The following is a 24947-nucleotide window of genomic DNA, read 5'->3' as shown; positions in this document are numbered from 1 at the left end:
TAAACCATTAAATATTTCCTTTAGTAGAGAAGGAGGTGCCTGGAAACATCAGGAGGGAGAGTGTGTGTGTGTGTGTGTGTGTGTGTGTGCGCGCGCGTGTGTGCGTGTGCATGTGTGTGAGGCAATGTGAGAGGTGGACGGCCACAAACAGTGTACCTGACCTGCACACACGGGTGTTTCTCTTCCTGTTAAATGACTCGATGCATTTCTCTGGCCTTGAAAAAAAAGCTCAGGCATTTTTTTACTTTTTCCGATGCCTGGGTTTTTCCAAACAGGAGGGACATTGAATTTAACTCTGAGAGGTGAAGGGGCATGTAGGCTACTCCGGGTTGGACTAACACTCTCACAAACATTTTTTATTGACTATGCGACACCAGAGTCTCACTTCTCCTCCCACCATCTTGAATTATGAGGGGAAGGAAACTCAATCTATTAACCACAATGTATAATAAAACAGCCATGTCTCTCAAGAGGAGAGTGCACAGTCTAAATCCTTTATGACTAGAAATGTATAATTCATGTTTTACGTAGCCCTACCCTGAGCTTTGTTTGGTTACATAATGTGAACATAAAGGCTGCTGATTTGCTACGACTTCCCAACCCTCAAGAAAACAAAATCCACAGAATAAACACTTTGAATGTTTGTTTTTTTCATTAAAGGGGGAACTATGCCGTTTTCTTTTAGCTTAATTTACCTTAACTGAACAGCTTCGGAGTCATTGGAATGGTTATATGACTTGTTTCGGGTTGAATGGTGGTTGGCTCGCTTCCCCCTAGCGCCTGTGAGCAGAAAAACCACCCTTGCAACTTTGGGCGGGCATTATGCTGCATGTATTGATCTTATAATCACACCAGCAGTAACATTGGACTATTGACATACTATGGACTCTGCTGTTATGATGAATTGAAGCTGCTCTAAACCATGGCATCCACTGAATGTGTTGAATCTAGGTCTCTCTGTGTGGGTGCTAGTGTGTGTTTGTATATGGGATTTAGGAAGAGAGACGATAGGCCTGGGAACCTGACAAAAAGAGGGCATGTGAGGGCAAAGGAGGATCATCATCCCCTCCAGTCTTTTACATTGTATATGTTATTACATAACTTGTGAATTGTGGAGCTTGAATCGATTGGACTTATGTCATGACCCACTGAGTTGCTGTACGTGTAACTGTGTCCCTTTATAAAACAGACATGAGATCTAATCCCATACCCTAGCAGGATAAAATAGTAGAGGACAACATTGAGGAGTTAGTTGGACCAGACTCGCAGTAAAGGTAAGTTACAACTTTTATCAGAGTCACTATTTTTCCACAGTAGGGTATTCCACAATATGCTGAATAAACAAAAACAAAAAATCTACTGAATTCTGCTACAAGAGAGAAGTTTAATAATGCTATAATATTTCTCAAAGGCTAGGCTATATATAATATTATCTGGATATATCAATATCAAGACATAAAATATCAACATTAAACCATCTCAATATTAAGAATCTTATAGTAAGTATTATAAGTAACGTTGTGATATTACAGAAGTTAAAAATACCAAAATAACATCAATAACTCAATGTGACTGGACACTGAATTGATTTTTCTTTCGCCATTTGCTTGGGGCCAACTCAATTACATATGTTTATACAAGTTTATAGTATTTTTGTTTTGTGGCTGCACATCTGAGCCAAGTTGTACAGTTGCATTAAATTCGCTAAAAACATAACGAGTGCATTGGTGTATTGCAGAATCAGGTGAAGCTGACATTGGCCAGGTTAATGACTTGGAGTTCAGTGTCTTATCCTTCTTAAAGGTCCACGAACTCTTTCAAAAGACAAACATCTGAGATGATTTCATTTTGGATGAACATTATTTCATCAGTTCCGTGTTTAAACCTCACTGCCATTCATCTTTTGATGCCAGTGACAGTTTGAAGTTCAAACTAGAAACGCAGGACGAGTCAATAGCACCGCATGGTGGACAAACAGTAGTATAGCTTCTTTTTAATGAAGCAGAGCTAGTGGTATCTAGCCTATGTTGCAAATGTCCCTTAAATTAAGTGAATCATATCTTAATCTACAAACCCTTTATTCCATATCCCTTATTTTGGAAGTTTAGGGGACAGGCTGCTTGAATTATATACTTCAAATTAAGTAGTTAACCTCCTGATGCAACTAATGACATTTAGTTTTTTTAGTAAATTATTTCCTGTTAAATGCATACTCATTATATACACATTTTAACTTAAGTTAAATATTAAAGGTTTTCAGGTGCATGCGTATAGGATTCTGTTTCCTCTGCTAACATCAGCATGATGAAAAGTTGTTCTACAAATTAAAGCATGTTACCAGAGATGTTGGCAGTAGGTTGGTGAGTTAGCACATAAGTTGAAGAAAATTGTGTTGTAATCATCTGTCATATAATGACAAATGGGATGAAAGAGCAGTTTTTAAATATAGAACTGACAAATGAAATGACTCATGAATCTCACAGCGTGGGGGTGGCTCATTACTAAATTGGCGTAGCCTTTACACTTTTCTCCCAGTTGTTGTTCTTTCCCTCCATTTCTCCCTATCAGTACATTAGCGGACAGTAGAAGGAGGATGCCACAGTAAGGGTGTATACTACTTTAGGAGCATGTGCCACATAATACAATCCAATGACAATGATAGTATTTGTTTAATGCTTTATAATGTTGAGCATTTTACTAATAATAATAATTGTAAAAATAAAAAGTGCTTTACAATAAAAGACAGAGGTAAATAAGATCCAGAACTTAAGATATAAAAATATACAATAATAAAAATAGTTACAACAAATACTATTAGCATTGGACTGTACAGGTGTTTTTGACACGTATGTATTTTTGATACCAGTAAAAGAGAACTTCAGATGCGTGGACATTCAGTCTCCGGAGGCTCCAGTGACTATCAGCAGTGTTGCAGTATTGCATTGCAGCATTAAAGAACCCCACCCCATTTGGAATTTTGCAGCCAAAGCCTATGTCATTCTACAAGCATCTCTGACCACTGCGGAGAGCCCGGAGCACAGAAGCATAATGGAATTCATTATGACTATGGCTGCATGAGCTTTTTATTACCGTGAGGACGGCAGCAATAGTTTAATTTTATTATTCCTGAGTTGTTTTGGAATAACAACTTAGGACCGAACAACTTAGGACCTAACCTTAAACCAAGTCTTCAGACTAAAATGTAATGATTTACATTATGGGGACTTGCATTTTGTCCTCAAAAGGCAGGTAAGCCCCCACAATGTCCCTATTAGCCAAGGGGGATCCTAATAAACAAAACTAAAATGTGACAGTGTAAAATGATTTATGTCTTCACAACATGACACCCCCTCCCCCCCCCACACACACACACGCACACACACACACACACACACACACACACACTGTAAATTAATACAGAGTACAGTGACACACCCCCTCTGCACTAAATGCTTTGGTCTGTGTGAGTGTTTTTTTCAGTGACACCTAACTAGTGATGACATGCTGGAGAGCAGGAGCCACAACTTCTTACACACACACACACGCAAGCACACACGCACGCGACACACACACACACACACACACACACACACACACACATGATCCACTCAGGAAGGGACGGGAGCAGGTGGCGAGCCAGGGGTATGCTCTAGTTCTGGCAGGGTATTTATAACCTGCATGAGCAGGGGCTGTCACCTCTAAACAGCCATGAAAATGCTGAAAATAGGTGCGGGAAAGAGTGTGTGTGTGTGTGTGTGTGTGTGTGTGTGTGTGTGTGTGTGTGTGTGTGTGTGTGTGTGTGTGTGCGTGTGTGTGTGTGTGTGTGCGTTTGCGAGAGAGAGACAAAGGAAAAAAAGCAGACGCTACAAACAACATAAAGAACTCCTGGACTGGTTACGTATGACATATTTCATTCCTCTCCACTGCAGAGTCCACCCATTCAGTTGGGACTATGTTATCATAATTTGGCATGGTTAGACACACACGCAAAGAAATTCAGAAAGACACACACAATCAGGGCTTTAGGGATTTGAAGCCACATGTGATCTGAGTAATGTTTTTGTTCCAGTAAGATCCAGAAGTGTACTGTGAAGCACCTCGCAGCATTGTGTGAAAATACAGTGACATTACTTAAAATTACTTTTCTTTCTGTTTGTCCGTTTACTCTGACATGCGAGAATGCACACATTCTCGTGCATAGCCTCGGTACTAAACCCACAGACACTTTTTTATTATAAGTCTCTATAAAAGTCCTCCAGAGGCTTTACGGGGCTTGCGCCTAAATCCATACATGTTCCTAAATAGAGCCAGCAGCCAGGCAGACGGCGGGTCAGAACCGGACAGTAACTTAAACCACTTCCTCTTGAACCTTGACCTCGCCCCCCAAGAGGCATGATTAACAGAGATCAAGTGGATCGTCCATTACTGTCTGAATCTATTTTCCTCGTTTACTGCAACTGATCCCTTTGAGTGCAGTAGGAATGCCATATTTATAAACTTTTGACAAATCTCCTCTCTATTCATGCTTCTGATGCAGGTCTAAAATGGGACGTGCAAAACACACGTTCATCCTCTGGTATGCAAGCATGTGCAGCACAAGATGCTTCTGTTCTATTTGATCCTGGCAAGAATACAGAGGAGGAATATTATTATAAGAGAGAGAGAGAGAGAGAGCGATGTGCTTTGGATCTAATTTGGAAATATAGTGGTCGTTCTTTGGATTCCTTTGGTTGATGCCCATAAAGTAGTATGTGGTGAATGTAGTGTATAACAATTAAAGTTCAGCTACTTCTGCTGAGTCAAGGAACAAACGCTATCTATGGTTATCCATGGCTATTTGAAACAACTGCAACAACAATGTACATCCAAACATCCAGGACTTCTATCTTGATTACTTCCATCATGATCTTTTGCTCTGTTCCTCAAAATGCTCTTTGCCTTTAGCAACTAATAGACTTAACATACTGTATGACCATAAGAGAGACATTTCTGCCATGTACAACCAGAATGTTTACAGTTCCCTAAAAGAGCAGTTGTATACTTACCTCCAGCAAGCGAAACCCGAAAGCCCCCCCCGTTTCTCTTTTTTTGGGTTTTTTTTTTGCTGTTGGATTCCATTCCATGTCCATTCTCATCCTTCCGCGCTTCGTGCTGTGAATGCACCCCATACCTCCAGCAGACACCTCTTCTGCCTTGTGTCTTTAATTCCCTCAAATCTTATCCTGACTTCCACACAAGTGCTTTGCTCCAGAAGGTCCTCTTCTCCTCTCAGCGCTTCATGTTTTGAAGGGCCTCCTTATGTTTCTGCGACAGCTAACGTCTTCCTCTCCAACATGTTTCTTCTTCCCCAGTGACTCCTCACACCTCTGCCCTTCTCTCTGACAGCTTATCCTGCCTTGAAATCCACCCGATGACTTTTTTCTCCCCCACCTTCTTTCCCGCTCTCCTCTTACAACCCTCCAACAAGTGTCACCAAGCAAAGACCCTCCGCTCTTTCCCCCACCTCTCCTCTTACACTCTTCCCTGTCCCTTGCTATCCTCACCCTGAAAGCATACACTCACCACCTCTCTCTTCCCTTCCCCCTTTCCACTTGCCAATACCTTCGTCTCTTCTTTTCGCCTCTACAAACCCTCAAATGTCTCGTACGCTGCTCTCTTCTGCTCCACACTTACAGACCCTCCAGTCTTCCCCTCTCTCTCTCTCTCTCTCTCTCTCTCTCTCTCTCTCTCTCTCCATCAGGCTCCTCTCCATGGGGGAGAAGGGGGCAGCTGTTTTGGCTTGTTGATGTCAGGCCCTTCCCATTCCTTTGGCTTCACTTCAGCCCCTCTCACTCTCCTCTTCCTCATGGGGGAGTGATTAGATAGAGCTTCTTTCACACACGTCATCCCTCTAGACTCTGTAACTTTGCACATGAGAACATAGAACATAATGTAGGCTTGATCCCACTTCTTCCTCCTGTCAGCTTGCTGTGTGGAAGTGAAGGCTTTTTACTGCTTGTTTGGGTTTTCAGTAAACAGGATGAGCGCATATCTCTCTTAGATGTGAAAATGCTAGATGTAATGAATAATGAACTCCAGGACCGTGTTTGATAGGATGCATGACACCAACATTAATGTCCTCTCTTTTATTCCCTCAGTTGCTCTCCACTGAAATAAAAACAATGATAGGCTCTGTGCTTAAATCTTAGATCTGCTTTTCCCGTCGTTGAATTCCTACAGCACTCTCTCTGTCACACTGTCACACACACACACACATACACAGTATTTCTCCAAACTGGTTTCTCCAGACAAAATACTGCTTCAAGCTGGAGGTTTTAGGGTTGTGAGGGGAAAATCTGCAACAATAAGCTCTTTCTAAGACCATGTTTATGGCCTCCAGTTAGACCATACAAGCGGTCCTTGGTTTAAAGTGAGACAAATCAGTGGCTACAAGCTAAATTAGGCGACACAACATGTCATGAAGAAGTGCATTAGTAACATTTTCAGTATTTCAGTTCCAGTATTGACATCAGCAGACTCGGTGTAGTTGACCATGACAGATTTTATATTTAAAATGAGTACTGCGCAAACTTCACTTGATATACTGTACAATACGATACAACTTTATTGTCAGTTTACACTAAAATTCACTTTGTGTTCCCGAGCAGCTCCGCCCAAGAAGAAAAAAACCCCACACAGATACATCATCTAGGGACCTAGAATGATGCAAACCCGAGTCATGTTGTTGCTTGAAGTGGAAGGAAAGACCCTCCTGTGTGTACCAGCTGCTGATTCACATGGCAACACGGGTGGGGGTTAATGGTGGTGGGTGGGTGGCTATAGGGTGCACATACACACAGGTTGAAACTTCAGGATGCGGCCCTATTTTTACTGACACACACAGTAGAGGATAAATATTTTGATCTTTAAGTAAAAGTAGCAATACTACAAAGTAAAAATAGCATGCGTTAATGTGTAAGATAGAGCACTAGATGGTAGACTTTAATAACTAATACACAAATGAGCTGTTGCTAATCCATTTTAGAATTTTTGTTGTTGTAGAACATATGCACTTACTACTTTGTATATGTGCATATCTTTACATATGTATAGGCATTTGTGTTATTAGGAGTTAGTTGCAACACTTTTTAAAAATGTGTTACAACCATCTCCATCCTTCTGTCATTAGGCTATTTAGCTAGCTGTGGCTGCAAGGTGGTTTGAAATTAGCATTGATGAAATACCTCACATTTTCTAATCTAATAAAGGTTACATATTTCTCATTTACTTAATTCTAACTAACAACAAAATCTGTACTAATCAAAATATAGAGTTGGTCCAACTATTTTTTACTTTCATACCTAAAAATCTACACACAGCTATGATATTTTACATGCAAGGTCAGAAGGAGGTGGCCATACATTAAATTGATCTCATGACCCTTTCTTGGTAAAAGTGGTGCTGTTGCAACCAGGACTGGTCTTACCTACAAAGTGTGCATGATTACAGTACTTGAGTAGGCTAATATACTTCGTTATTCCACCGACACACACACTTTGCAACCTCACGATGAAGAGGAAAACTTATACAGAACTTCCTCTTCGAATGACACCCGAATTCAGGTTTACATTTGACAGATTTCCCTTAATAGGGCCACCATTTACAAAGACGTAGAATAAAATAAGCAAAAGTCTTTTGTAGCTTTCAGACAATTGACGTCATAGTCAATCAGCATCTCTCCGTATCACACCTGACACACTTGAACTATGCTCCCTGAGTAGCTACTTTAATATAACCAATTTACTTTAAAATGATTGAACTCTGTAAACAAACACAGGGCCGATTTGTTTGTAACTGTGATAAAAGAAGGCAACTTTGATGTTCATTCACCAAGCTTTGACATACACAAACTCCTTCCTAATTATTTCTTATGATATATTAAACATTTAAATCTATATTACCAGGCATTTTTGAGGCTACACTGACACATGCTTGTTCCATCACCAGCTCCACTGTTAGTGTCTAGTATGCTGATGACCATTAAAGAGTGACCTGCTGCTGAGCTGTCTGGAGGAGTCCTATCTTACTGCAGTGGGTGCCCTCTGTCTGTGTGGGATGTGAAGCTCAGCAGGATCTTAACCAGCTGCCACCACGAGTCCAGCCCTCAGCAGGGGGTTGAGACTGAAGAAATGTTCTGTCTCTCAGACCACACCAGGAGAACAGTGAGCAGAGGAAAATGATTTGTTGTTGCATATAAAAGGATGCATTTGAAGATGCAACTGACTCGGTTTCATGGTTCATTTAGAATGATACGCCGTCACAAAAGTGCGTAGAGGGTAGTTATGTTAATAGACACTTTTCTATTAGAGACGTGCACAAAATCTGCTTTAAATGCGCTTTTTTTTTTAATGGTCTTGGCCTAATCCCTACAGTAATGCATAGATAAATACACTTAACCACATACTATTTTAATGCACATTATGACTCCAATTTATTGCAAATTGGAAGACCGGTTCATGTAATCCCATGGAAATCCTCACATCCTGCTCTAGGCAAGTTCAGTTTCCCCAAATATTTGTATTACTCACTTCAGGAAGAGTGAATGATTTAGACAGCTGTGGAGACTCTTTAAGACGGCTGGAAACAAGCATTATAAGCCTTTAATTGATTCGATTATTTCATCAGAAGGTGTAGAAATAGAGAGACATTGGTACAATGATTGGGGATAATAATAATGGCACTTGATTGATTCTCTAGGAGTGAGAATCGTGGAGCGTCTGTTTTTCTTTCGACATACAAGTCACTCCTTCAATACTAGGTTCTATTACGGTCCTCTCTTGAAATACTGTGAACCAGTGAAAAACAAAAAATTTAAATCAGTGCTTTGTTGGAATAGTGCACATGACAAATCTTTGTAACCAGTCTCAACATTCATGACTCGTAGCATTGGAAGACAGGATTTTTGACAAATTCTCATGAATAAATTTAATCGATTTAAAATTATTCCACAATACCAAATTTACTAATAAATAAAAATGGCTTATAGTGAATAGTTATGCATTTAATTTGGAAATTATGTCCGTGTAAGTTAATAAGTCTGTTAAAACACTAGTTCCACTAAACAACTTCTGTCATATCCAACCTCACCATCCTTACCGTCCACAAATATACAAATTCATTTTTTCCCCACTTTTTCCATTTATTTATTACAATTAATTCAATGTTATCCATCACTTTTTCATGTGTCAGCTACTCATTGTTTCCCATTTAAAACAAGTCCAGTATGTCACTATCCTTAAGAAGATGAATAGTCCTGAAGGGGAGGGAGGATGGGTGTGTGTTTTGAAAGTAAAAGGACAGTTTTGTAGGAGGAAAGGAAGGAGGAAGTGATGTCCTCCCAGGAGCCTCTTCCATGTGAGGAGTTTTTTTTTCATAAGCTATGTGAGATTATTTTTTATTCTGCTGCTGTTTTTGTCCTCTTCTTGCGCTTTCGGGCCTGGTCTTATTTTCTCTCTATTCTATGTCCTCTGCGTCGTCTCCTTCGTCTCCGTCCATTAGCAAAGCGGCATACTTACTGGCTGAGCTGAACTTCTGAAGGCAAAACAAAACAGAACCCGGATCAGTACAGTTAGCCTTGGATGCTAAACAAATTAGAGCGTAGAGAGATTTTAAAGTTCACATTGAGGATGAAACATCATTAGGGACAATAACTGACTGATCAAGGGCGGTTTATTGCTGTAAAAATAAAATTTTTTTATTAAAAAGGGTATTGGGGAGCACTGGTAAAAACTTCAGGCTTTAGGGAAACCCTTTATGAAGAATAATTTAGGTGACGTCAATGTCTGACTAATCCTTGGCAGTGAAGGACTTACGGGGATTGGGGTTTCTTCAAATTTCTTTGGCTCTGGGGGTGGTCTGGAGTCTCGGTCTCTTCTGTTATCCTTTCTACAATCAGAGCGAACACTGAGGTTAAAATTTATTGGTAAACCTCAGTGCTGAAAAGTTGACCCTCGCTGTGAATTCTCAAACACACAGCTAAAAAGACAAACTAAAAAAGGAGCACACATTTTGCTCATTTGTATCGTCTGAAAACGTACATCTACAGCACTCCGTTCACACCGTGCTCAGTTCTCATGTTCAGAAGACTCATAAAATTCAGAAATGTCCCAAATTTCAGGCCAAATTTATGTTGTACTGTTGATGTTTTAGCGCTTAAATGGATAATTTCCCATGCTACAGCATGTGGATTACAACTATAACTATTTGAAGTAGAAAAGGTAAAGCATTTAATGTGCCCACCGTAAATCATGGTGTTCTTGTGTTCCTAGTGTCCACAACACTAGGGACAATGAATGCATCACCAGTTGTGTAACTGAGCATAGGCCATTCTTTACAGATGCCCAGTAAATGTCCTCCTTGTCTGATTAAGAACTTTGGAGTGGCTAGCTTTGGATGGCTGACCTGTCTGCCTCCTTCCTTCGGTCTCTGTTGGGCCCCTCTCCTCTGCCCCGCCCTGCTCCAGGCCCTGCTGGAACCCCTCGTGCCCGTGGGGGCCCCCGGTCCCGACGCACACCGTCAGCCTTGTTCTCATCTTAAAGGAGATGCCAGACAGTTGAGTGAAGGGAGGTTGTTGGACTTTATACAGTAGACTACACTCGACACACTGCAGCATAAAAAGCCACTGGGGTGAAATATAGTGTTCGTCACTGATATAGGGCCAAATGAGAGGTGTACAACTGCTTGAATGCAAGCTGAGCTCGTACGGTGTAACTCATTTCATTTAAATTTGATATTGGCTTAAAAGTTTTGCCAGAGGTTTACAAAACAGTAAAAAAAAAAAAAAAAATAGAAATCTGAAAATTTCTTATTCTGATACAGCACTGCAAACAACAATTGAATAGGTATTCAATGTTTTCACAATTGGTCAGATAGCTTGAGTAGGGTTGGGTATCATTTGGATTTTTACGATTCCGAACCGGTACTTGAAAAATTGAAAAATGACATCAAAGAAAGGCTCTTTTATAGAGTTTTTTTTAAATTGAAAATTATTTCAATTTAACACTATTTTAACGTTTTAAAGTACTTAAATATAAGTGTGATATGTTTGCGTCAGTTTCGGAGCGACAAAAGGGAAAATATTTCAGTCGGCACATTAAGTGGAACCGAAATGAGGAACCGAAATTTGCGTTCTAATCTGGTCCGATTCCTACCGGTTGCGTAGGAACCGGTTCTATAGTGGAACTGGGTTTCGGTACCCAACCCTAAGTTTGAGCGTGATATAATTTTTCCAAGTCAGAATTGTTGTGCATGTGCATATTATTCTGCACCATATAGGTCACTTTGACCATTTGTATACCAATGCAGACTAATAATGCGAGACATGTTTCAGTGCTCCCCTTGTTATGAATAAACTCAGCAGAAAGATGAGCTCATGACCTGCTCTGGTCAGAGACAACTCACTTTGCCAAATATGTCCACTATGATGAAGTAGTGTGAAATGTAAGCATAACAGCTGCTCTTGCACCTCAGTGTGTGCATGAGCCAGTCTTGATGAAGTTGCATTGTTTCAACAATGTTAAAAACATGTATGAAGGCTGAATATCATTGGGTTTAAGCTACGAGCTGAGGAACAAAAGGTAGCTAGCCGAGGCTAATTTATACAGTATAAACACTGCAGCGTTAGGTTGTCCATCTCAGCTAAAAATGTCTTGCTGAGTCGAGTGATAAACTAACTGACAACAAACTAACAAACTGGTGTTTAGAGTTCTGTAGAGTATCGGTATGCTAATTATATATTCTATAGAGATCAAGTTAACAACCTGGCGTTTCCACTGGTCCAAGACTTTGCATTTTTTGCCTCACCAGTAGTAGGGATCTAAGAGTGGCTGCCGACTTGAGTTTATTTCAAATTCAACACATTATTGCAGATGTGTGCAAGTGCTTTTTGTTTACATAAATGTCTCCCTTCAGTTTCCCTTGTTTTTGTTGAGTCCTTTTATAGTTGACATGGTTTGTTCAATTGTATTCAGTCTACACACTGAGGTTGGTTTTGGGTAAAATCCCCCACTCATCGGAATGGCCTTACCTTTTTCAGATCCTCTTTCATCTGCAGAACTTGGGGAGCTAAAGAGAAAGTAGGAACAGTCAGGAAAAGGCATACAACAATTTTTACTTTTCTACAAGCCTTTTAATAGCTAATTTGGGGTGTGAAAGGTTTTAAAATGGCTGTTTCTGAGTAGCACGTTCCTGAAAGTCTTCCTAACATGCAGTATAGGGGTTTTTCCATACACGTGCGGTTTTGGCTTGACTCAGTACGTCAGCCCAACACGGCAGGGATTTGCATTTCCATTTCAACAAGGCTGCCCGCTTTGCCAGTAGCGTGGCTTGACTTTTCTGGCTACGGCTCTATAGGTAGCTTTGTGTATTTTGGCCATTTTCATATTTGTAAACATTCTAATGTCACAGAAGAGCGAATCTTGCATCCGCGATGAGTCGTTTTTGTTGCGGTGCTCTACACAATGTGTCACCCACTCGCCTGCTGTTATTGCCGGCTCTCTGGAGCTTGTCTGGCAAAAGGCGCAGTTTTGGCAGCATGGAGGTCACCAGAAACCCCTGGTAGACAATAACCTTATAATGTAGTTCTTTTAGAAGCCATTCAGAAAGCATCACGCACGCAGCAGGCTGATCCATGGCTGTAGTGGTCAAAAGAAAAGACTTAAAACGGTACACATTTCACTTCCTATAAATGCTTCACAATAAAAATCTGCTGTTATTTTGTTATCTAAAATCTTTTATTTTATTATTTATTATTTTTATATTATTTTAGTTTTTATTAGCTGTAACATGATTCCTATATAGCCGAAAGCAAACATGAATCTGTGAAATAAAGCAGATATTTCTAAGTAAAAACAGGGACGCAGTAGAGAAACTAAAGTTCAAACCACTAAGATTCAGCTGGAAGCTACAAAAAAAAAAAAAAAGTACTTAGAGCTGAACACAGAATTTTAAAAAGGTCTCCCTCTCTCTCTCTCTCGCTGGTCTCCTGCACAGACATGAGTTGATTCTCGCAACATTTGAGGGGGAGGAGGGGGCTCGTTAGGTTTGGCTGTGGCTGGCGAGAGGTCACCGCAACTCTGGAGATGGTCTATCTCAGGCATAACTCTGAGCGCTAAAACTGATAATGAAAAACCGCAAATCAGCGCGCCATGGTTCGACTCAGTGTAGTCAAAAGTGCCAACAGAAACCCCCCCATACGTCTCACTTGAGTTCTCACCGGAGCTTGGGAGGAGCTGAACCACTTGGGGAAACAGGAGAGACTGGAGGTCGTCCATCACCCTCGCTAGAGCCTGTGCTGGCTGCACTTCTCTTGGCCCAGACGTTCTCCTTTGGAGGAGGTGCAGGCATCACCTTCAACGGCTCCTTGGAGGAGCTGCTAGGGGGGGGCTGCGGGGAGGTCCCGGGGGAGGAGGGCTCACCTTCTCTCCCACTGAAAACCTCATTCTCCCCAGAGCGCTCGCTATCTCGACACCGGGAGCCTGGTGGATAAAAAGAGCAGCACGTTGTTTTATGATTTTACGTCCCTGAAGACTGTCTTTATTGTAGAACACTTTTACCACTTGATCATTTTTAGTTTGCCTTGGTTGTTTTGTTTGAAGTACACGGAAACTATAATAACTAACTTCAAGTGGAAGGCAGCATTTTTTGAGACACAATACAAAGTCTAAAATGTACTAAAAATCTAAACTTTATTTGAATCATCTAACAGACTACAGACTTTATAATTATTCGTTTCATCTAACAGACTACAGACTTTAAAGGACGAAACCAGATTCCTGAAGGCAAGCTCTATCGAAAACGGAATGCAGAGGTATCTCACCTCTTCCAGAAGTACTTCCTTGCTGTGAAGACTCGCTTCCTGTGCGAGATCGCTCAGTATGAGGTTCTTCATTGCGCCAGCTCGGGTCCCTGAAAACAATAGAAAAGGCATACTGTATGGTTATACGGCAGTAGCCTATTTAATGAAGCCAGAAATAGTACTCTTGGTGAGGTGTGGCACTGGCTGGCTGAGTCCTGATCAGAAGCTTTGAATGTTCGCTATTGATTAGTACAGAAGCACAAAAAAGGGTATTCGGGACAGCCCTACTTTCTCGATTGCCTGTAATGTAACTTCCACTCAGGACGGTTTTACTACGTTAGAGCTAGCCAGCTAACCTTTGCTTGCTTGCTAACGTTACCGCTAGCAAAATACCATTTGAGTGGATATGTTAGTTGGCTTGCAAAATTAGGCCAATGGCCAGGCCAGTATTTAAAGAAACTACACACAAAATGTGTTTTTCATTGTACACATAAATCACGTCTTCATATGAGGTTAGATTTTTCTTAAGTGTAAATAACTGCTTTGTCTGTCTCTTAACTTAAGTGCAATGTAACTGCAGAGTATGCTGCTTTGTCACAAATCAATGTTCCTGAAATATATTTAAGCATAAACATCATCGACTCCTCCAAAAAACAGGAAGTATTTGAAAACAACACTTCATAAAAAACACATTGAGTTATCACCATCTCATCAAAAATTACGCGATGACCATCGGTGTCAACCCCTGACCTGTCTCGCATCTTTCTGTCGGGTCCCCGGCCTTTGTCCTCCTCCAGCTGCCTCTGCAGCCTCTCTTCCTCTTTCTTCAGCCTCTCTTCCACCTCCCTCTCCTTGGCTGCTGTATCAACCGGCTTGGCTGCACCAAAGATGGATGAGGCCCTGCTTCCGGAGCTCGGAGCTGCAGCTGGGGAAGTACCACCACCACCGCCGCCGCCACCCCCACCGCCGCTGCCTTCCTCCTCCTTCGGCACGCTACGGGGCTTAAGGTTCAACTTAGGTCTCTGCTGAGGACCTGCTGTGAGAATAGGAAAAAATTATATTAATATGGAGTATTGTGGCTGTGACTATCAGAAGATAGTTGACAAAAAAATAAACACGCTAAACTACAGATTCTGAAAGGAGTGTGAAAGCCTCTTACAATAATTGCTAACTTTAAAAAAAAAAATGTCTATTAGCGAAACACCAAATTTTCTGTTAAGAATAAGTTTAGCCAACCCAAACACTCAAATAGCCCTATTTGATAGGATCAGTTAAAGCAGACAAATCATGCTCATTTTCAGGTTCATACTTTTTAAATATTTCAGGGCTCCAGACTCTGACCAAATCGTTGCATTTTGCGAGTAATTTTTTGAGGTAGCGCGAGTATTTTTTATATAACATATAAGATAAGAACTTAGCCTTAGCCTAACATTAGCCCTCCTCTCTTTATCCCACTTTGTTTACGGTCTCAAACCAGCTTGCGTGCACTTCTGGTTGGCTGAGGTGTGTTCAGTCTCACCGTGTTGGTCCAAGAAGTGCCACAGAACACACCAAAAAGAGACGTAATACATCTCTATAACAACAGGCGGCGCTAATCTGTATTGTTGCCCAAGAAATGAAAACCGGCAGCTGATTGGGTTTGTTTTTTTCCGGAAAATTCAAAGCCAGACTGTCATGGCGGCCGTTCAGAATACGATCTCATATTGTACTAAAATAGTTCACTGAAACATGTTTCTGAAAACATTTTAAGTGAGAAATAGGCCGTGCAGTTGCTGAATCTGTCTTCATTTCAGCTCAACAAAGGTCAGTTTAAAAGATTTGTCAGATTTTGAGAGACTCTAGTCACCTCATTCCGCTCGCCATTTCCGGGTGAGTCCCGACTGCCCTGCCGAACAGATTTGCGTCACTGACCTCGCCAGACTGTCTAACGGCCGATAATCGGCTAAATGTGTCCCGGCTATTAGCCAACTCCTTCACCACTAACGGAGTGAGCTGGAAAATCTAACTTTTCCCGAACCCCGTGGGGAGGAGGGCCACCAACAAAACTCAGCAAAGATTGTTCTTGCTCGGGCTATAACTTCTGGATATTCGGCAGCGTTGACACAACGGACCGAATGGCTTCGCTCGCATCTTTCTTCGCCGCCATTACAACTAAAACTAGCGCATGACCTCAACGTCATCGTTCTTAACTCTGTTCGCTGATTGGACCGACAAAGATTTGGTCAGAGAAAACCCGCGAATATACCGCAAACCCAGATGGTGTACCCAAGGCAAATTAAAATTGAGCGGAAGTACGTATGAGGGCGGAGTCGGGCTAGGGGCTACAGTGCTCCTAGTAAAAAAACCTTATAGTCTGGAGCCCTGTATTTACATAGTTTGGGTTTCTACTAGAACATCTGTCTCATACTGTCTATCTGAATATACCTGTACTCACCCACTGTCTGAAACGCTCCATTTTAGCACTTGTCTCTTTAAGACCCCCACCCAAAAAGCCCAGTCTATTCTGATTGGCTTGACAGAAAAATATGGCACACCTTTGCAAAGGTAGTACTCAAGCTGTGGGTGGAGATACTCTGATGTGGGAGGTATATTCTAAATCAGCCTGTATGTGACATAGGGAGCCAAACCTAAATGGCTGAATCCCATGTTTTCTGATCTAGGCAGCCCACAAAGAAAGGACTGGATTGTCTTATCATTTAACAGTTTGTGGTATGGTAGGCACCCCAGAGACCCAAATGGATGTGCACAAGCACCGAAATTGTAAATCTTTCATGATATGTCCACTTTATTAAATAATGCTGATGAAAAGTAGTATTTGTAGATTCATACTCACTCTCACCTCTCTCCTCACGCCTCTCATCTGTACGTCTCTCGTACCGGTCCTCACGGTCGCCATAACGATCCCGTTCCCCATAACGATCACTGCTACCTCGACTGTCATCATAGTCACGACGGAAGCCACTGCCAAAGGCACGACGACTTCCCCCACCACCACGGGAGTCAAAACCTAGAAGGATGGCAGGAGAGAAAACGGTTAAAAGATGAAAATGGAAGTTTATAAACAAGTGTATACAAGTTTATTTAAAAAAGGTTGCAGCAGAGCAATCAGGTCATGTAAGCCAATGGATTGATTAAGATGTTATGATCAGGAAGCCAAAGAGCTGCTGATACAGCCAGGTGGATCTGAAGAACAAGAACAATGACACACCTCCTCTATCGAAGTCTCTACGATCCCTGTCATCATAGCGATCCCGGAAGCGGTCTCTTCCTCCATCATAGCGGTCATTGTCCCGCCGTGGCCCATCTCTGAAACGATCCGGCTCATAGCGGTCCCGTGATCCTGCAAGAATTGTAACAGAATAATTTGTTTTCACTTGTGGAATTCCTCTGCTAATGAACTGTTGGTCTGACTGGATTCTGATTGTAGATCAAATAGAGGTTGGAAGGAAGAAATGCATTTTTTTTGCAGTCAACATTTTGGATAAATACACGAAAAGCTGTTATCATAACCCTGAAGCAAAATTAGGGAAAACATTTTGCAGTGAGGGAATTTGAACAATTTTGAATAGTTAGCTTGATTTAACAAATTGTTTCAACTAATATTCTCCTAGGACATGACCGTAGTATCAGTTTTTTAAGCTAGTTAGAATGGGATTGACACCAGTGATACTAAGACACAGGTCCCTTCTGTCAAAAGCTGCCAACACAAATACTGGGATCAAGTGTGAAATAAGTATACATGTCAAAGAACAAAGCCAATTCTGACTCACTCTCTCCAAATGCCTCCTCTCTCTTGGGAGGTCCATCGTCGGCATCTGAACTGGGCCGAGCCCTCCAGTCACTGTCTGTCTTGTCAGGACCCATGTCTGACATCCGTCCACCTCTGTCTCGGCCTCCCATAGAACCATTGTCTCTTTCTGAGGTGTGAAGAAAAAGGAGGAGGAGATCTTTATATTTATATGTTTATTTATAGAATATAAAAAAGGTTGAGGGACATTTTCCTGTTTACTTTATCACTATAAATACTGGCCAGAAGAAGTTACAGCAAAGAAAAGTTAGCAATGTACCTTTATCATTAGACTGGTCTGCAATATCCACACGGATCCTTCGGTTTCCCAGGTTCTGTTGACATGAACAAAGAGGGGACTAATAGTCATTCTTCCTAATACATTTTGATGATGGAAAGAAACCGTCATTTACAGTACAACTATAGATCTTTGTCATTTTGTGCAGTGAGGGCAATAAATGAATCGTAACCCAAGATTTTATTGTGCAATACAACTATGGGGAAAGTCGTATGCTCCTGTTAGTTCAGATCCAGTGGTTAAAATAAAAAAAATGCAGAAATATAAAACCAAGTTCTTGTTGCATCCTCTCACCTCCTCGTTGAGACTGAGGGCCCTCAGGAGGGAGTCGACATCATCAAATTCAGCATAGCCAAAGCCCTTTAGCCTCTCTGGGTTACTGGGCTCTCGAGGCAGACGCACTGCACTGATCTGGTGATGAAGACAATGACAGAATTACATATCCAACAGAGAATGCACTGATCTGGGAGCACTGTACAGTTCAGCCGTACAAGATAAGAAGAAACAAAGTGCAGTATGCAAGTGAAAAAAAATGGAAGGAAAGGGTGGACTTTAAAATGGAGGAAGTGCCAGATGAGAATGTTAAGTCATTCATTTCTGCTCTAACCCAAAATAAAAAATGCACAGGTCAGGACTTTAGTGACAAATCAGCAAGGTTATTTCGCCAATATTTGTTGACCTGCAAGGTTGTGACCATTTTAAGTCCAACTCTTTGACTTGACAAGCCAGAGGCAGGCATCAGAGGACTTAAATTTAAAAAGAAAATGTATGTATGCAACTGAGACTTTAACTTGAGTTTCACTGTTTGTGTTTCCATGCAGTAGCTGTAACCACCGAGTGCTAGGTGTTTTACGCCCTACGCTGCATGTTTGTGCTTGCTATACGTACTGCCAAGCCGCGGAAGAAGTCTTTGATCGAGTCCTCAGTGACATCATAGGGAAGGTTGCCCAGGAAAGCCGTGTAAGGCGGGCTGCGGGGCAGTCGGGACCGGTCGACATTGGGTTCACGAGCTGAGCGAGGTGCTGTGGGTAGGATGGACCGGTCAATGGGTGGTGCCCGGAATGAATCCTCCTCCGTGTGCCATGAGGTCGAGACTGGAGGGATGAAAAAAAAAAAAAAATTTCAAACAAATACCTAAAACTTCCCTTCAGTTACTGAACAACTGATAATTTTCTCTTTGATACTTGGCCCTTTAATGGAAAAAAAATATATGCGCATTAGTCCCATTACATTCAAGAGACACTAGAACAAATGCCACCTTCCATTCAAATTGAGGCATTTTGTGGCAAATAGTTACCGTAAAATGTAAACCTTTATTGTCACACGCCCTTTTAGTTCAGCAGACACTTGAGTGTTATGAGACAAGTGTATAATCAGTATTAGGTCTGATGCTAGCCCCAAACCCTGGATCAAATAAAGTGGTAGCGTGTGATGGACTGAAGTTTGATACAAAAACTCTCTTTGATCATGAGGCAGATTATTACTGTAAAATTCTTATCACCTTGCACCTTCCATATCACCTTGCACGGCAGCTAGACTCTCGCGATATCACAAGATCACACCAAAATCCATCTTGTCGGGCTTGAAGTAATGTTAGGCAGCTACGGGCGTGGTTTAAGCGTGTGCGACAGCCGTGACTGTTCGTTCAAAAAAACAATGGCGGACGTGATAGACAGATGATTCATCCAATCACCTGCACCACAGGTATTTTTTATTTTATTTATTTTTTTAAAGTGCCTTTCTACAGGTTTCACCAAGTCAAATTTAAGACTTGTGAAGACCTTTTTAAAAAGACCATTATCAATGATATTTAAGACCTGTATCACAACATCAAAAACAAAGTCCAATGTCAGAGTGAAACAATTCCCTGAATTCCTCATTGGCATTATAGGACTGGTGTCTAGATAGGCTGCAATTGAAGTTGCATGTTGGTCTCATTTGTAGTCATAATACAGTGAATTTTATTGGACTAGCGACAGAAAGAACTACAACACCACAGAATTAAAAAAATATATATATTCTAAAGCGCTGCGGGAAGATTTCAATGAGCATTAGAGGTAGCGTTACATTGACAAAAAAATTAAAACCTGTTTGAAATTATTTAAGACCTAGAACACAATACTTTGTAAGGCCTAAAATTTAGATTTAGAAATTTTTGACTTTTTAAGACACAGCGGAAACCCTGCATAGAACTGAAGTCAAAGTTATGTCCAGTAACTACTGTTTTTCGGTGTCCAGGGCGGCCGCCACAACAGAACATTTCCAGCAAAAAACACTGTTACAAATACAGGTGTTTCTTTGCTGCTTGACAAAATACACAGCTGCGCAAATATTTAAAAATTTAGGCAAATGTGGAGCCGTGTCTCCCTCCATGTTACAGAAGAGCCTGTGAGCGAGTGGGGGCGGAGTTGCCCGGAGAGTGTGAGAGGAGAGATGCAAACACAGGCACGGCTTTATGGAAGAAATGGGTTATGTAACGCAACATCAAACTATATCGATAAACAGTAATGTCTCAGCTCATTATCTCGTTTGAAAATACCTCAATATACCTAAAAAAAAGTCAGTATACCGCCGAGCCCTAATACAAGCCACAAAGGGATATGGGCAAGGGCACATGAGAAACTCCATCCAATGAGCGATAGTTCATAGCTAATAGAAAAATCTATGAATTTATTCGGCCAACCTTAACGTTCGGTTCATGTTTTTTTTGTGATTAATGTAACAGCCAAGGCCTTAAGCTAGGGTTGTGTGATAGCTTCTATTTTGGTATAGTGCAATCGTGGTTATTCAAGATTGCCAATAGGTGATCCCATAGCCAGTCTGACAGGCAGGCTACACTGAACACGTAAGTATCGAAAAATGCCTCGTCATTCAATACTAAAATCCAATGCCTAAGGAGTAAATCTCATCAGCGCCAGTGAGCCAATAAGCATGCAGCATGGTTTTACCGAGATCTAATAATGTTTGTAATAGGCTGTCTCACGTTACAGAGGCAGGCGGGAAAAACTACGTTACACACGGAGACGGGGCTCACGTAGTAAGAGCTGAAAAATATGGTTTGTAATTAAGGATTTAAATTCACTGATCACTTGTGCTAATTAACGGGGCTCAGCGGGCAGATTTGCCGCTCCACTAGATACATCTCTAAATGCACAGTAGGGCGCACATTCTAGAGATCATTCTTTTATAACATCTTAGTTCTGATAGTACATTAGTTAAAATCATTTTAATACGAGCGTGGGAAAAACAAAATTGATCATCCCTTCAATCGCCAATATACAAACCCATCGGCAATTGGCAAAAGCCTACCTAGTTTTACATTGCAGAAATGTAAAACTTGCAAAAAATAAATAAAAAGCAGTTTAATAATAACCTGAGGTATTTAATTACTTTATTAAATAAACAATGTATGTATCATGGTTACAGACTGCTATCTTAGAGGAAAATAAGAAAAAGAAAAAGAGTATCACTCATGTCAGCAGAAACTCCATGTTGTGATATTTTAACAGAAACAATTATCTACATGGCTCACTAATTTCCTCTGCCTTTTTGTTACTGCACTATAACTTAATAAGACCTGGCAAGAAAAGACAAGTAACAGTCTGCCACAACACATTTACACATAAAAGAACACAGTTGCTCATTTTATGTTCAGCGACTGCATGCTTCGATGCATTTCTCCCCAACTCAACTACGAGACAACATGAGGAACAGAGTGATGAAATTAATCTTAATATTGTTAGATGGAAAAATGCAAGACAGACACAAGGTATGCTAGGTAAAGACATTTTTGGTATTTCAGTGTGCACTCACCATCTCCCTCCAGCTCATCAGTCTCATCGGCCCAGCTAGTGGACTTGGCTGGGTAGCTGGGGGGCGCATTGCTCCCTCCCTTGTCCTCTGCCAGGAAGTCAGTCAGAGTAAGGGTCTTCCCCTTCTTATTCTTCTTCTTAGCTGGAGAGGAGATGAACACAGAGTACATAGTCAGCCATGGAAGAAACATGCTAGGCCATGGGTTCGTTGTCTATATTGATGTGTGCAAGGACGTTTTTTTAAAGCCTTTATCCACCACCCCACCATTTTCTAAAAATGACCATTTGATACATTTAACCTATTTGTTTGGAAATGTACAGATGGCTGAAGAAAACACTGAGTTTGGGAGTAGCGGCAGAAGTGAAAGATGGTGTGTAAACCTCTGATAATTACAGTGTCAAAACAGTAATGTCAAATTGCTTCCCTGCCTTGTATTGTATGTCAACTGTTATTTTGAACAACTTAGTGTAGTATTACAAAATATAGCAGCTGAAGCAGTGAAATGCCACACAACAGATTTATTCTTCAAACAACAACAGTCTGAGTTTGTGTGTCTCTCGCTCTACTCATGGACAGCTGCATCTCTGTGTATACAAACACTATTTGTAGTGTGAAATGTTGTCCAGCTAAGCCAGATAAGTAGACTGCAATTTGTGAGTGACAACAATACCACTGACTTTTGATTTCCCTTTTGGAACGTAAACAAACAGGGAGTGGTCTGCCTGTCCAACCTCTCAGAAAAAGGCTTGCCTCCTTTTGATCAGCACCAAGCATACAACGCAATCATTGCGACAGGTTCAAACCACTGGACTGCATGTTTGAGGAATACACATTGGGGCCTGAATGCTCGATGAGTCACGTATCCATTGCAGAACCTTTCCTCAAAGTGTCTATTTGAATTGCAAACATTTGCCCATTGGGGCTTCACACAGCTCAGCTCATAGCAGGTCTGGTTTGTTTTGGTCTGAAGCAGAAAAAGGGGAGCGACAAAGCTGGCTATGAGCTTCATTGTAAAATCCCAGCTGTCAGGACATTCTTTACATACATCGTTACAAAACCTGCACACATACAGAGCAACACAGACGGTTAAGAGCTCTTTCCCAGTACATAATGCTCAGTCATTGTTTACAACAAACAGGCCTAGCTGGTCTTGACTGCTTGTACCCTGTAAAACCGAAGAATAATATACGGAGTGCTTAGTAGCTTTCTTAGCGCTCCGCACTAATGTGACATTAGCAAGCTAGGAGCTGCGTAACGTTAACTTGACAGTAACGTTACTGACTTTTGCTAAAACTAAGGGCGCCAACAGTTAACTGCCTGGCTACATTACAAACGCAGGTTGTTTGTTTGCTAGCTACACAGATCGCTTTTGTCTTTAGGTCTATGCGGGCTTAGTCAGCAAAGGAGTGCTGACGGGTAAAGTACCCCTGCTTAGCTGGCTAGGTTTTAGGGCCTAGTGCACGTCGCAGCGCCAGGATCCAAGTGCGCCATCATAGGAGCAAGACTTTGACCGGCCGGATGGGACGGCTCAAAGTTGTGAAGCTGCCAGGGAAGTATTCAGGATGCCATCTAACAGGCCCAGCTGCCCCGTTTAATCAAACACCGATACCAGGGAACCAGGCTGCACACGTGGGGAGACTCCTCGGGCAGCCCGGACTTCTCGGCCCAACCCCTCCTCCACGACACGCGCTTGCGCCCGATGCCTATCTGCTCTGAGCGCCACGGACATACAATGTGCCCGAGCTGCACGCAGTTAGCAGCATTTCATAACATGTCACACAATGTCCAATACATGTAATACTTCGCAAACTCAAAAGCGGACAACACAAACATAGCAATAACATTGTTCACAAAAAAATACGGCATGTAATCTCTAGGTTAAGTATTCAGATTGTGCAAGTCGTTGCTTCGTTCATTCGCCTTCCTTCAGCAGTTACGCCTTTACCGGGCCAAAACAACCGAGGAACCGAATTATACACGCAGGACAACTACGCCAATCAATAATACGAGGCATTAACAATCCAAAAACTTAATATGTTCAATTCTATCGAGGTAAAACCGGCTGAAATTACCCCCATCCGACCCAGATCGTTCACCCTCATAAACCTCACCTGACGCCGCCATGTTGGAGAACGAGTTCTTCGTAGTAGTTCCCGGATGAACGCGTCAGAGGTTTATTATCGGGAGCGCGCATCGCCGTTCACGGGCCTGTCTCCTCCCTTGGTTTGCTTACCCGCCATAGATGAATGTCACCCACATCTGTCATTTCTTCTTCCTTTTATGTCATATTTCAGCACAACACATTTAACACTTAATACATAAAAAATCCAAAGGCATAATACAATTTCATATAAAGTATCTAAAAAAAAAAAATATATATATATATATATATATATATATCAAAATAATAGGCTACAGCATCTACACTCTGAACAAAAAAGGCATTTGTTCCACTGTCTCCATATGTGAGACAGTCACGAACAGTACTGAATCTAATGTTGGATATGACAAAGATAATCTCACTCACGTGTCAAATCGGCAAATACATAAAAATAAATACATTTATACACAAGATTTCTCACTACAGCTTGAAGTGTATTAACTTGTGTAGACACAAATAATTCACTAGCACTACACCATCTAGGCCTTTTATTCTCAAAGCATCATTATGTATACCTGTAATCTTTTCATGCTTCCCTTCTTCTAATTGACCCACAATACACTTTAAACAAAGAAATTTCCACAGCATCAGAAAACATACCTACTAAACCTACGGGCAAGGATATTTGCTTGTGCATAAATCTTACATCACTGCCTACAAATCTCATCATCATCCGTAATTTTATCCGTAACAAAATGCTCTAGATATTTCACTCTGTTACAGACATTGAGATCTGAAATCTGGAAATTTGGAAAATACAATTTCAGTGAAATTGTAATATTCATAATTAATCTGAAAAATGAGTGGTGAAATTAAAAATTATGTGATTTAAAATCTTATATGGTTAAGCCTAGAACTTGGTGTGTGTGCATTGAGTCATATTCATACATGAATTATTTTAAAGACACTCTTTCACACTGTTATATCAATATATCTTATATTATTGGACTAATGCATTTAAATGTGAGCAGCATTTTGTTATTGCTGCGAAAAGTGATTTTAATTCTATATACCGTTGCATAGTTGATCTACAACAAAGCATCATATTTTATAA

The 24947-nt window shown here is 41.2% G+C and overlaps 1 protein-coding gene across 9 annotated transcripts; it reads right to left on the bottom strand.

Moving 5' to 3' along the window:
• Window positions 1–8606: 8606 nt before the first annotated feature.
• eif4ba (eukaryotic translation initiation factor 4Ba) lies at window positions 8607–23965 on the bottom strand. 9 transcript variants are annotated; one of them, XM_039798482.1, is made up of 15 exons: window positions 22410–22521; window positions 21733–21873; window positions 18808–19013; window positions 18214–18330; window positions 17902–17956; window positions 17605–17751; window positions 17043–17174; window positions 16668–16841; window positions 14585–14870; window positions 13856–13944; window positions 13253–13514; window positions 12065–12102; window positions 10441–10570; window positions 9852–9924; window positions 8607–9570 (listed from the first exon to the last, which is right to left on the bottom strand). In XM_039798482.1, exons 1-15 carry the CDS (start codon window positions 22504–22506, stop codon window positions 9493–9495), a joined length of 2025 nt encoding a protein of 674 aa, XP_039654416.1. In that variant the 5' UTR covers window positions 22507–22521; the 3' UTR covers window positions 8607–9492. The 9 variants fall into 9 exon arrangements, with proteins under 9 accessions (XP_039654416.1, XP_039654417.1, XP_039654418.1 ...); XM_039798483.1 differs by having other exon boundaries at window positions 14585–14867; XM_039798484.1 differs by having other exon boundaries at window positions 16674–16841.
• Window positions 23966–24947: the final 982 nt, after the last annotated feature.

Source organism: Perca fluviatilis, chromosome 4 (assembly GCF_010015445.1).
Source record: "Perca fluviatilis chromosome 4, GENO_Pfluv_1.0, whole genome shotgun sequence".
In the NCBI taxonomy this organism is placed as follows: domain Eukaryota; kingdom Metazoa; phylum Chordata; class Actinopteri; order Perciformes; family Percidae; genus Perca; species Perca fluviatilis.
The sequence above is the reverse complement of the archived record's forward strand: the minus strand, read 5'-3'. Positions and strand labels throughout refer to the sequence as shown.

What these genes read in the sequence shown, in the direction of transcription:
- eif4ba (XM_039798482.1), bottom strand. Translation starts at nt 22,506, where the DNA reads ATGCTTGGTGCTGATCAAAAGGAGGCAAGCCTTTTTCTGAGAGGTTGG. An exon ending in TTCCAAAAGGGAAATCAAAA is followed by an intron (nt 21,874 to 22,409) that starts GTCAGTGGTATT and finishes TCTCCTCTCCAG; the next exon opens with CTAAGAAGAAGAATAAGAAG. An exon ending in TCAGCTCCTCCCAAGCTCCG is followed by an intron (nt 12,103 to 13,252) that starts GTGAGAACTCAA and finishes CTTTCTCTTTAG; the next exon opens with CTCCCCAAGTTCTGCAGATG.